Source organism: Emys orbicularis, chromosome 9 (assembly GCF_028017835.1).
Source record: "Emys orbicularis isolate rEmyOrb1 chromosome 9, rEmyOrb1.hap1, whole genome shotgun sequence".
NCBI lineage: Eukaryota > Metazoa > Chordata > Testudines > Emydidae > Emys > Emys orbicularis.
Window position 1 is genome coordinate 2,069,480 of NC_088691.1, and position 12,814 is coordinate 2,082,293.

Consider the following 12,814-nt stretch of genomic DNA (forward strand, 5'->3'; position numbering starts at 1 on the left):
GACAAAGAAATAAGCAATTTAGTGCAGCAAAATTATGCACAAGCTAAACAATAAACTGCCTCTGTAAATGAAGAAAAGTACTGTCCTTTCAACCCTCTTCTATCAACACAGAAAAATAAAAATATACAGTGAATAGTAAAAAAACCACTCACTTCAGTTGTAGACAATCTTTTATCCCCATTATCACTGCCAATGCCAGAGTCAGGACCATGATTTTTATTGGGATAAAAGTCTTCCATACTATAACAAAGAGAAGGCATTGCAGGTAAGACAAGATATCGCTTTTCTAAATGGTAAGTGAAAGGAAGCCACCATTTTCAAGCTGTTTCCCCCCATATCTGTATGGTTGCTGGGACAAAGGGTTTATTGCTTTCTTTTACACCTATCTGTGACACAAGACCCACTATAGAAATGTTAGTGTGCTGAGAGGCTATTTTAAAGAAGGATATCGGATAGAAATTTAAGGTTGAGAAGATCAATTGGGTTATCTCGTCCAACTTCCCAAAAAATTCAGGATTGTTTCCCGAAGTACATTCAGGCGCTGTGTGAATTTCAAGTGCAATATTCTGCACTAACCCCCCCACAGGGACACTCATTCTGCACTAAGAGTTCCTTCTCGCAGTTTAGCTAATCCACTCTCAGTGCAGAATAAGAGTGTCCACATTGGGAGCTAGTTTAAAACAGCTATTTCCCAGTGTAGACAAGCCCTTAGGTGTGGTATTGTGTCTGGTATACAGCCTACATTCACATTTGTACATTTTCATCCCATTATGCTTTGTTAAGCCCCTTGGATAACTAACTCGTTCTTCTCTCGCAGAGGTTGAATGTTCCAGAGATCCCTGTCACAGCAAACAGCTTTTCTCTTTTATTCAGCACCAAGTCAACAAATACTGGCACAGGGTGTGGATGAAATTTTAAGTATATTGGCAAGGGTAAAGTCTTGTTCTGTAGGTAATACAGTTTCCTAAAACAAGACTGGTTAAAGACTGTTGATATCAGATAGTTCTGAAGCAGTTAATAGAAGTATCTTAATTGAGAAAGTCCAGCAAAATACATTGCACTTTTTACTTCATTTGAACTTTTCAGTTTGATTTCTCTTGTTTTTCTGAAACTTTGTAAGGTATTGCTCATTTTATAATTCCTTATAAATTTATACAGCTGGATCAGCATTGGAAGGCAGGCTTTCCATCTAGCAATACAGTTCTATTTTGAGCAAGCTCAGCGGAATACAACTTCAATACTAGACTGTACTGTAGTAGTATGAAAAAGAAAAGCTGCCCATTTCAAAACACACATTCAAAATCCATCTTTATTCTAATTTCTGATGTACTCTACTACTGAAAATTTGAAAAAGTACAATTACTATTTGCTTTGTAGCAAAAGATGAAAAGAATGAAGAGAGATAATGTAATTGATATAATTCTTCTTTAAATCAGTTAATCAATTAACTTGTAATAATGATGCCTTAAAAGTAAATATAACTATTAAAATTATATGACCTTATTGTGAGAGTAGTTCTCCATTATCCTAAACATTTATTTCATAGCAAACATTAAGTAGTTCTAAAGAAGAAAGGTAATACCTGTCTGTGAGTGGCTGGGATGGGATTCTTTTACCCAGTGATGGAAGATCTAAGGAATCTGGTTTTTTATCTATTCTGAGGCATTCTTGAATACTGAGGAATTTAAATATGTGAACTTTGCCCTTTAAACATATCTGTTAAGAAACACATGAAAAAATTAATTTAGATGCATGGCATATTTATAAGATCATACATCAGACACTTTCTACATTTAAGAGTTATTTTCATTTACTTTCTACTATTCAAATGAAAAAAAAAATGGAGCTTTAGTAGTTTAGCAGTCGGGGTGGAAAAAAAATCTAATTGTCCAGAAGCCCAAGACAAGCAGACCTGCTCTTTGGGTACATAAAAGTGCCAGGGCTGGCTGCCTGCCTGCAGAGTAAGGTCAGCAGAGAAGGCTGCCCGTGGTCTGAATGACATCAGGCACAGAGACAAGGTGGGTGACGTGATATGTCTTATTGGACCAACTTCTCTTGGTGAGAGACAAACTTTTGAGCTGTGTAAGCTCGAAAGCTTGTCTCTCTCACCAACAGAAGCTGGTCCAGTAAGAGGTATTACCTCAACCACCTTGTCACTAATATTCTGGGAGCAACATGGCTACAACAACACTGCATACATCAGACACAGAAGCATCTGAATACCAATCAGAGGGAAAGGTATCAGGGTGGCTGAAGCCGCAACAAAGGTAAATAAGACATCTCAGGGATCAGGGAGGAAAGGAGCTGAGTTTGGACATTTCTGATACATGCTGTATGAAACTCATAATACATATCAAACTAAGCCAGTATACGGGTTATAAACAAACAAAATTAAACTCCAACATTAATTTTCTTATGTCAAAGATGTTTCTAATAAGTACAACTCATACAACTGTATTAAAGTAAATTTTATGATTATTTTCAAATGTCAGTAAGGGAAAAAACAAGTACTATGTAATACCCAGATAAAAACTAAGCTGACCTGGAGTCAAGGTTGTGTACGTATCAGTAATTTAACGGTAAAAAAAAAAGTTACAGGGATGTAGCAATTATCTCCAAAACAAGCATCACAAGCCCAGGAATATTAGAATTAAACTTGAAAGAAATCCAAAGATGTTAAGGTATGGAAATGCAAAGATACCGCTGTTTGGGTGCCTTTAATCCACCCTGTAATGACGTTATTCAATAACTAATACAATTACCATGCAATTATGACTAGTGCAGGATATTGTTTGTAGTTTCAGATTAGATTAAACTGATTTTTAAGACATTTTGGGGGTGGACCTTGCTCATTATGTCTCTATAGAGCTGGGTTGAGGAAAAGATCAGTAACAGAAAGCAGGTGGAAAGAACAAGCAGAAACATGGATGCAGAGAAAGGAAGATGGCTGTGTGTGGGAGAAAGACGACTGACCCTAACATTCACACCTACAATTTTTCTCCTGGGTTAAATCTTTGGATGTTCATGACAATTTATCAGACTACCCCATAATATAATCAGCATTAGCCTGATTTTCAGAGGTTTATTCATAGGTTGTTTTATTTATTTTTTAATTAAAGGATAGAATGGACTATTACAATTATCTAGTCTGGCCTCCAGATTAACTAATGTAAAAGGTGGGATGAATGACTAAACTACAAAATAATGTTTTGAGCAAAGGATTATGGGTCAAGAAATGCCCTTATGATATTTCCTTGTGCCACTGCCAGTTGGTTGGTAATTAACCTAACACATCTCACTCTTTCTTAAAATCCTGGAAAAGTTGAGAAAATGGAAGTTTTTTATACTAACCTGTGCCGGTGGTATCTGCATTGGATTGTTATCTAAAATTATTACTTGTAAATGACGTAATTTCCTGTAACAAATTGGGATCTCTGTAATTTTATTACAAGAAAAATCCAGCTTTACCAAGGGAAGGTCTCCCAATTCTGTTAAGGGGGAAAGAAAACAAAATCAGACACCCTAATGTTTTGTGTAATTGACCTATTTCAACACGAGGATGGTGAGCAGCTTACCATCTGGCAACACCTGGAGATTATTTCTTCTAATGTTTAATTCTCTAAGTGACTGGAGTTTTCCTATTTGCTGGGGAAGGACCTGAATCTCATTGCAGCTGATATCCTAAGTAAAAGATAATGAGTCAATGAGCTGAATAGCTCGATTGAAATTAAACAAAGGAAAAATTTCAGTGAAAGCTATTACAAAAACACGTTTTAAAGAACGATATCCTCATTTCTTTTTCCCCCTTTTCTTACCAAATTGAGAGCTGCTATAACCCAGCTCTCAGGAGAGTCTTTCCCAATCTGCAGCAACATTTGGTAGTGTGGGAGTCCAATCAAGGAGTCTAATCCAATGGACAAGGAAAGGCCACCTTGAGATTTGCACTGGACCCAATCAGGAGATCTGGATTTGATTCCCATCTGTCTTTTGTGTAACTGCAGACAGCTCACTTACATTCTGTACCTCTGCAAAATGGGGATAATAATTTTTCTTCTTCCCTATGTTACACAATCACCTGAGACCACTGGATCTAAAATGATGAGCCTCTACTGTAGCGGTTCCGAAACTGTGGGTTGCAACACCAAATGGGGTCACACCATCAGCAGAGGGGATGACGGCAATCCCTAGTGTGTGGAAAATGCCATTTTGTGCCACACAGCATAACCTTGCATGTACAGCGAGTGCAAGGTCACGATGCATGGAGTACACCATTTCACTCTACAAAATGGCATCCTCTGCATAGTGTGACCTCACACGCACCAGACATACAAGGTCACACTTTGCAGAGGGTGCCATTTTGTAGAGCATCCTCCATGCGGCATGACTTCACACATACGGAGCGTGCGAGGTCACGCTGTGCAGAAGATGCCATTTTGCTCTATAAAATGGCATCCTCCATGCTGTCTGTGGTCCCAGCAGGAAATACTTCATTAAGATAGGGTTGTGCTAGCAAAAAGTTTGGGAACCTGCTGCTCTACTGCCTCAGAAAAAAAATATCATTCTGGTCTCACAAAGGCTGCTGCAGACTCATTAAACCTCTGTGGTTCAGTCACAGTGAATAAGCAGAGTTTACACCTACTTCTCACAGGTGTTGCAAGACTAAATTAATGTTTGTTTAGGCATTCATGTAAGCGTGGGAAGGTAACTCTCAACAAGGCGGACAACACCATAAGGCAGGTGGTGAAGAAGTGGATGTACCTTCCCCAGAGGGCCAATAATGAACTGGTGGACATCTTGCATAGGCAGGGTAGTGTCAACATCCTTTGAATGGTGATCTAGGCAACACTGTGGTGATCACTTGCACATTCTGTCTTTTGACATACCAGGACACTATGGTGAGGAGCACTGCAGCCAGTGCTGTGCGTGATGTCAGCAGGAAGCGAATAGCTAGGGCCCCTTCCAGCCAAGACGTCGCCACGTACTTGAGTGGCTCCCTGGAAGGCGAATTTGGAACAGACTGGGGAGACACTGCTTCACTTTGGACTTATACCCACAATGCTACACGATGGCTGCAGCAGCTTATTGGCTGCCTCTGGACATGGTATGAGGAACATCAGGAGCTGGGAGTCTTGGGGCCACAGGTCAAGAACATCGAGCACACAGTCATTACTCCGACAGCAAGGACCATACTCAAGAGGACACTGAACGATGCCATCCGTTGACAGTAAGTGGAAAACCTGAGATGGAAGTTGGACCAGGTCAAGGCTTTTGAGGTGACAAGCAAGTGGGATGCCAGCAACCACTTCCTCCCCAGGGACAGCTTCACCTGATTTGCCGACTGGAAATTCATCAACAGGGCTTGGCTCAATTGCATCCTGCTGAACGGAGTCATTGGGACAATCAATGCAGAAAGTTTGACTGTGCTAACGAGACATTACCCCACATCTTGTGCAGCTGCAAACCCAACTTCAAAGCCTGCCAGCTGCGCCACACCACTATCCAAGACCACCTAATCAAGGCCATTCTACCAACCGTGGCAAAGGTTGCTGTGAACTCCACCGTCCTTGGAACAGAGAATCAACTGCGACTGGACATAGTCATTACTAATGAGGAACAGAAGGTGGTCGTCATGGTGGATGACAGTTCCTTTTGAGAACAGAACCCTGACCTTCTGTGGTGCCAGAGCTCGAAAGCTGGAGAAATACACCCCCCGGCTGATGCTTTGAGGGCCAGGGGTTACAAGGTTCAAACACATGGACTGATTGTGGGAGCCTGGGGCACCCGGGATCCTGTAAACAAGCGAGTGCTACTAGAATGTGGAATCAGTCAGCTCAGTGCCCGGCTAAAGCAGTAACTCACAGCATCAGACACCATCAGGTGATCAAGAGACATTTATTTAGACTAGAACATATCACCAGACATTGGTAATACCAGGAGAAATGAGCTACAGTGCCAATGAGAAGCAAAGACAGGAGAGTAGCTGAAATTCTTCTCTGGTGGACCGTATTTATTCATGGACAACCTACTTTACATTTTCAATTATTGAGGGACAATCTACACTCATTATATTTTCCACAAGCTACTCTTAGTATAACTTTCCATGAGTGATGTATCTGAGTATTTGGATACTGATATTTAAAATGTACTGCTAAATTTATTAACCCTAATTTGAGATATTGCAGATTATGTATTATATTCATTTTATGACTTTTTAAATCAAACTTGCTACTTTTGGACAATTTAACATTATACTCTGATGAATAGAAACTTCTTTATTAACCAGTGTTTTAGATAATTTTAGCATAAGCTTTAATAAAATATGGAGAAGACCTAAAAACTTATTTCTAACCTGGCTGAACACTGGTTCAACAAGAGAGACCTCTAGCTCCAGTTTTCCAGGTGTGATTCATGTGTGCAATGATAACACTTACATGTCTAACTACCCAATTCTGCAGATGAAAACTGGATGTTCATTTTAAAGGGTAGGTCCCGAGACATAAATCCAGCTTTTCTCCTGTGCAGCTCCCCTGCTCAGGCGGTGGGACAAGTGACTCCACTCCTGCGTACGTGTGCCCATTCTCTCTCTTCCGCCTTCCTACTTTAGGACAGAATTCCTTCCCAACATCTCTCTCCAGAGTCCATTTGACTACCTGGGTTGCCTACCAGTCTTAAATGTTCAACGTGGATTGTTAACCAGTTTTCAGTACACTTAAATAATAGTTTAACAGAGTTTTCTATTCCAAGTCCATGAAGTAAATAAGGAAGGGTGATAAAAACATTAAAAATTTACACTTCAGTTTTATTTGTGGCAACAAATGCTTTTTAATCTGTTGAATTTTCTTGATAATTATAATGCAGAGTGGTGACGTACACATTTATTTATTTTTTAATTTATTTATTAATTAATTAAAGTGAAAATATTTTTTTTAAGGGACAAAAATAGAGCTGGAATGGTTAATATTTTTAAAAATACTCATCTCAATATTCTTGGTTGGCAACTGTTGCTTTGAGTCTTTAGAATAAAGACAGCATGCCTACTTGACGGGCTAGAGATGTTATCTCTAATGCAGATATCAAACAATAGTGGAAATGGACATGAAAGGGTATTTAAGCACCAGGATTAAAAACACCTTCATGTTGTGTACAGCTGGCAGTGTGCTTGAAAACCACTACAGTAAAGGCAGCAGAGCACAAACCTACATACAGGAGCTATATTTAATATTCAAGATCTCATTTTACACCTTGTGGTGGATTTTTTATTTCTGGCAATATTTTACATGCACATATACAGAGCACTGCAGGTCTAGATTTCTGTCAGTGAGTGATCCCATGGATCTGTAATTTTAAAAAGCCAGAATGTTCAAGTTCTACATATATACAGTATAAGAAAGAACATTTTAAATGTTGCAGAAGTGACAAGAAGAGCATACACAATTATATTACCAAAGGCACTGAGTCTGAATTTCTACAGAAATGGGGGGCAGGTGTTTACAATGTGCAGTGAGATAATAGTGCACCTCAACACTGACAAGTCACCAGATCTAGCCTAGGTCCTCATTGTTCTATCAAGTTATTATACAGCCATTAGTACACTCAGACTCCATTCTGGGTGCAATTGTAGACAGACTGCAAAAAACTAATCCTTGCTTAATACCAGATTGCCTCCTCACATTAATTATTACTTGGCAATTAATTCTTACTTGGCTTTTGAAGATGAACTTTATGAAACCCCTGTAAAATACCCAATAGTAAAAACATTTATCCCATTTTCAAATGGTAAAGATGTCAGATTCAAGGGGCTTTAAACAGTGAGTAAACACATTTTAAACATATGAAAGATACCTTGATAAGGTACTTTCAAATACATTGACTAGCTGATCAAAATTTAGTATTCTTCTCTCCTCCCCTCCCCACCCCCAAAAAATGTTTCTTTACCCACACAGAAGGTATAGTACAGACCCACAAGAGAAAGGAACAGGATAAATAATGGGCATTCATTTCACTAACATATTTCACAAAGGAAACTGAGTTAAATCTTTATTTCTGACTTTTCAAATGAAAAAACTGGGACCTGGAATATGCTCATGTTTCATTACAGGTGTGAGTGCAATGTTCTAGACTTATCACAAAACTAAGCATATCTGTTACAGGTGAACTACAGCGAAAATTAAGTTAAAAGACCCAATTTCATTTTATAGTAAGTGAGGCTACATTCCTTCATAATTTACTTGTTACTACATATTAAACTGAGAAACCATATTCAATAAATAGAGGTTTCCCAGATCTGTCTTTCATGTCAATGTATTAAGAGAAAGTTTGATTACTTACATATTTCAATGTTTAGTTATTCTAAATTGTTAATAACTCGGTAAATGTACTTTGAGTTCTGCAATATACTGTACTTTTGTAACATGCTATCAGACACTGACCATGCAATAATTAAGTTGGCATTCTGCATCAATGTGGACCCAGAACTGTATAGGAGAGACTCCCCATAACCTGGAGGGATTAGGATCCAGGAGGTTCCTTAGCTTGTCCCTGCCACATGGCCTTTGGGAAAAACTACAGTGGGGAACCAGTCGGACTCCAGCCAGTAGGAGCACAAGGAGCCAAAGTAGGGAGCTCTGGACATTTCGGGTAGATCTACACAGAGTTTTGGAAACCCACAAGACCAAGCCTCCCAGCCCAAGTAAACAGATCACCCCCTCCCCGAGGCTTCAGGCCCCAAGCTCCAACCCAAGCCACAACTTCAAAGAGCGGTATACACAGCTGTTTTTAGAATGCTAGCACTAGCCCTGCTAGCTCAAGTCTGTCAACCTGGGCTGGGAGACTTGCTCCCCTGGCTTCAAAGCACTGTGTAAACATACCGTCAGAGAACTTCGCACAGTTTTGACTTGTCTTTCTTTGCCCTGTGCCAATCAGCTGTTAGCGCCAATCCTCTCCATCCCCCTCACTTCCCCCTTCCCTGTTAGCTTATCTCCTACGTAATTCCCTCCCTCCACCCCCACCAAAAAAATACAGGCAACAACATGACGTTTGCTGCCGTCATATTGTTCACTCTGCTTTTGTCTTATATCCCCTTCCCTGACCAGATGGGTGTCTTTATGCTGTAAGCTCTTTACAGCAGGGACTGCCTTCTACTCTGTACAGTGCTTAGCACTACGGGGCCCCACTCTTAGTCAGCCCTTTGCACTACCATCATAAACTACTAGTAGTGGTAGTAATATCAAATGATAACTGATTAGTGCGGTAAAAAAGTATCTATACTGTAAATACACTGAACACTGGTGTACACAATTATACTCACCAACTCCATCAGGTCTCTTAACTTTCCAATTTCTTCTGGAAGGGATACCAGCTTATTATTACTGACAACCAAAACTTTAAGTGGCAGGTCAAACAGGTATTTTGGCAATGTTGCTAAAAGATTTCGACTAAAAAGGGAAAAAAAGATTACACTGAGATAGTCTCTTGAAGCTTGTGTGAATTCCAAGAAAACATTCTCTCTGTTCCAACAGGTATTAAAGTACACAGCAATACCCCTCATTCAAAGTTTAGCTGTCCCCCAGTGTGAATCACTTACATGAAAAAAGCCTGCCTTAGCCAAATAAATTCCATGTCCCCATTCAATTTGAATACAATAGCGCTCTAGTGTAATAATTTAGTCTTCCAATAATATGATGTAAATCTAGGGAACAAGATGCAATTATAAAAACATTTCAACGTCTTGGCAGACCAGCCTGTACAAGTAATGTCAAGTGAAATGGACTAAAGATAAACAAGACAAAATAAGCAAACCCATTGACTTGTAAATTGAATCTCTGGGCTTGTCTACACTTGAAAAGCTACAGCAGAACAGCTGCACTTTAGAGTAGATATTATCTAGGCCAGGGGTTCTCAAACTGCGGGTGCTCGCGAGGTTATTACATGGGGGAGTCGCGAGTTGTCAACCTCCATCCTAAATGCTGCTTGCCTCCAGCATTTACAATGGTGTTAAATATATTAAAAAGTGTGTTTAATTTATTGGGGGGTCACACTCAGAGGCTTGCTCTGTGAAAGGGGTCGCCAGTAAAAAAGTTTGAGACCCACTGACCTAGGCTGATGGCAGAGGTTCTCCTGTCAGTGTAGGTAACTCCTCTCCCCAAGAGGCAGTACCAAGATTGATGGAAGACTGTTTACAAGTGAATTTAGATTGGCTTAAATTATGTCGCTCTGGGGGGGTGAATTTTTCTCACCCCTGAGCAACGTAGCTGGATTGATCTAATTTGCTAGTGTTAGGGCTTGTCTTCATTCCAACAGTAGAGTCTAGTTACTCCACTCCAGCTAGCCTAGCTCAAGAGAATGATCCACCACACTGTGAAACACTCAAGCTATACAGTGATTTTGACTAGCAACACAGAGGGAGAGTTGAGGGAGCTGTTTTGGGTAACCACAGACAGAGACAGAGCCTGCAGGAGTGTCTGAAAGCAGGTGAGTCCTTCCTTCTCTTCACCAAGCAAGGATACTCCCCCAGAGAAGTAAAGCACATCATGGAACAGGCCACCCAAATACCCCAAGAACCTGCTTCAATGCAGAAATAAAACCCCCTACTTAAATGTGCATTTGTTCTAGTCTTGTTTAAGGAGGTTTTTTCCTGCATCTTTTATCCCGAGAAGCAGAAAAGGATTGTGCTTTGCAGCCCTTTGCACAGGAAAAGAAAAACAGCATAGGTCTCTCAGATGTCACTAGTGCTCTTTAAATCCTCCACAAAGCAGACCATTCTTACTCTGCAAATTTGCCAGTGCATAACTTCCTAAATATTCCTTCCTGTTTCAAATTTGGTCCTGTATACTACATCTCCATAAGCTTCTGACTAAACTTCACTTGAAATTATGAGTTAAAAAAAAAAAAAAAAAAAAGAGACAGGACATTGGGGGGGGGGGGAGGAAGTGAAGCATTGGAGCTTTCAAGACATGATTAACAATTATTGTTCCTGAATCCTTCCTCTCTTCAGTCAAGTCACCTCAAACTTGGCAAGAACAAAATGACCAATGGTCACAAATCCCATATGCAAAATGTATAGTGGAAGAGATTATTCCAGAAGATTTTAGGTGATCAGGGACCAAAATTTGGGCATATTGTAGAAAACAAGTCTCAGCTGCGCATGGGAAGGTTACAGTTTTCCATAATGCCCCATACAATATTTATGTATACCGATAACACTTTATAAATAAGTCTTCCTGTAAAGCTGGTGTTTATTTCTTTTCCTTTGTCTCACAAGATCCTACTATTTGTTTTCAGTAATGCAGTCACCTCTCTCACTACTCATGTGTGTGCTAAGTCAATAGAGCCTTCTGAACTGAATAATCCAGGTTCTATAGCCTATTTCCAACCTTCATAGACACTTACCTGTATAGCACCAGAAAGAGAGGAAACTTCCATTAGCTTCCCACATAGTTAGCTTCTGCAAATTACTGTTTGGAATATGGTAATACAGTCAACTCCTTCCCATGAAGGAAGAAGGAGCTACTTGACCTACAACCAAAGACAAACTATAGAACAACGTTTAACAAGCTGAGAAAAAGCAGGGAACTAAACTAATCAAGGTCCTGAGGAGGATGAATGCCATGTTTCCTGATGGTCTATATATAATCCCTAGACATCAACAGGAAAAAAGAGTTACTCACCTAATATTAAGATATGTTAACATCTGCAGATTTTTGATGGTTTCAGGAATGGATTTGATGCAGTTGTGATACAAATTTAAAGTCTCAAGTGGTGCAAACAGCCAGACATCTGGAGGAATTTCAGTAAATCTGTTCTTTGAAAGATCTGAAAGGAAAAGATGGTTTTCTAAAAAGTCAAAAATTTAACCAAAATTGAAGAGATGCACAAGATAACTGCTGTCCTTGCCATGTTGCTGCAAGATTAGGTGTTTGATGTTTATAAGTATTTTGGTTTTACTAGATGTTGCTGAGAAACAACTTATCCATTCACCCTGTTAAACAGCATTATTTTAGCAGATTTATCATGCCTTTCATCTCAAGAAAACACAACTGTCATGTCTTCCATTTAAGAAGTACTAATCAAACAGTTCAAAACAGAATAAAATCCAGACAAACTAATGCTAGGATTATTTTGGTGGGCAGAAGAGGGGTGTAGTTTCCACCACATTCAAGTCGCAATGGTGATAGGTTTCAAAATGCAAGCCATCATTTGGAACTAAGTGGTTGGAACAAATTTGAATACTACAGACTATACGAAAAAAGCTCCCATACCAATAAAAAGTTGCAACAATGACTTCATCAAGTCTAGGTTCTCAAATCAAGTGACAGAATCAGTTCATGTCGTCATCTTTGACAGGTGAGTACACTGGGTAGTTTTAATACACATCAATTTAAAAGTGTGATATGAACCCTGAATTCCAGAGGTATCAATAAGGCTGCCATTTAGTCATGGAGGGCAGGGAAGTCACGGATTCCAGCGCCGGCTGGGAGCTGCAGGGTCCCCTGTCACCTGTGGAGGCATAGAACTGCGGGGTACCCGCCGCTCCCAGGTGGGAAGGGGGGGGAAGGACCCCTGCCGCTCCCGGCCATCCCGGGCAGCAAGGGGGGGCCCTGCTGCCTGCAGCCACCAGCGGAGGGGGCCCCTGGAGTTCCCAACCCACGGCAGATGCCCAGGCTCCCCATTTTGTTATGGATATTTTTAGTAAAAGTCAGGGACAGGTCACAGCTTCCATGAATTTTTTATTATTGCTCGTGACCTGTCGGTGACTGTTACTAAAAATATCCGTGACAAAAATCTTAGCCTTACTGATCAGTTAACCACCAAAAGT

At 40.1% G+C, this 12,814-nt stretch overlaps 1 protein-coding gene across 1 annotated transcript in view; it reads right to left on the minus strand.

Moving 5' to 3' along the window:
• The window catches only part of LRCH2 (leucine rich repeats and calponin homology domain containing 2), a 77,941-nt gene that overhangs the window by 33,947 nt on the left and 31,180 nt on the right, over nucleotides 1-12,814 (minus strand). The window contains exons 2-7 of the mRNA XM_065410790.1: nucleotides 11,667-11,811; nucleotides 9,308-9,434; nucleotides 3,576-3,681; nucleotides 3,352-3,488; nucleotides 1,583-1,716; nucleotides 153-240 (exon numbers count right to left, since the gene is read on the minus strand). Coding sequence (XP_065266862.1) covers nucleotides 153-240; nucleotides 1,583-1,716; nucleotides 3,352-3,488; nucleotides 3,576-3,681; nucleotides 9,308-9,434; nucleotides 11,667-11,811 — 737 coding nt within the window. The remainder of the gene's footprint in view (nucleotides 1-152; nucleotides 241-1,582; nucleotides 1,717-3,351; nucleotides 3,489-3,575; nucleotides 3,682-9,307; nucleotides 9,435-11,666; nucleotides 11,812-12,814) is intronic.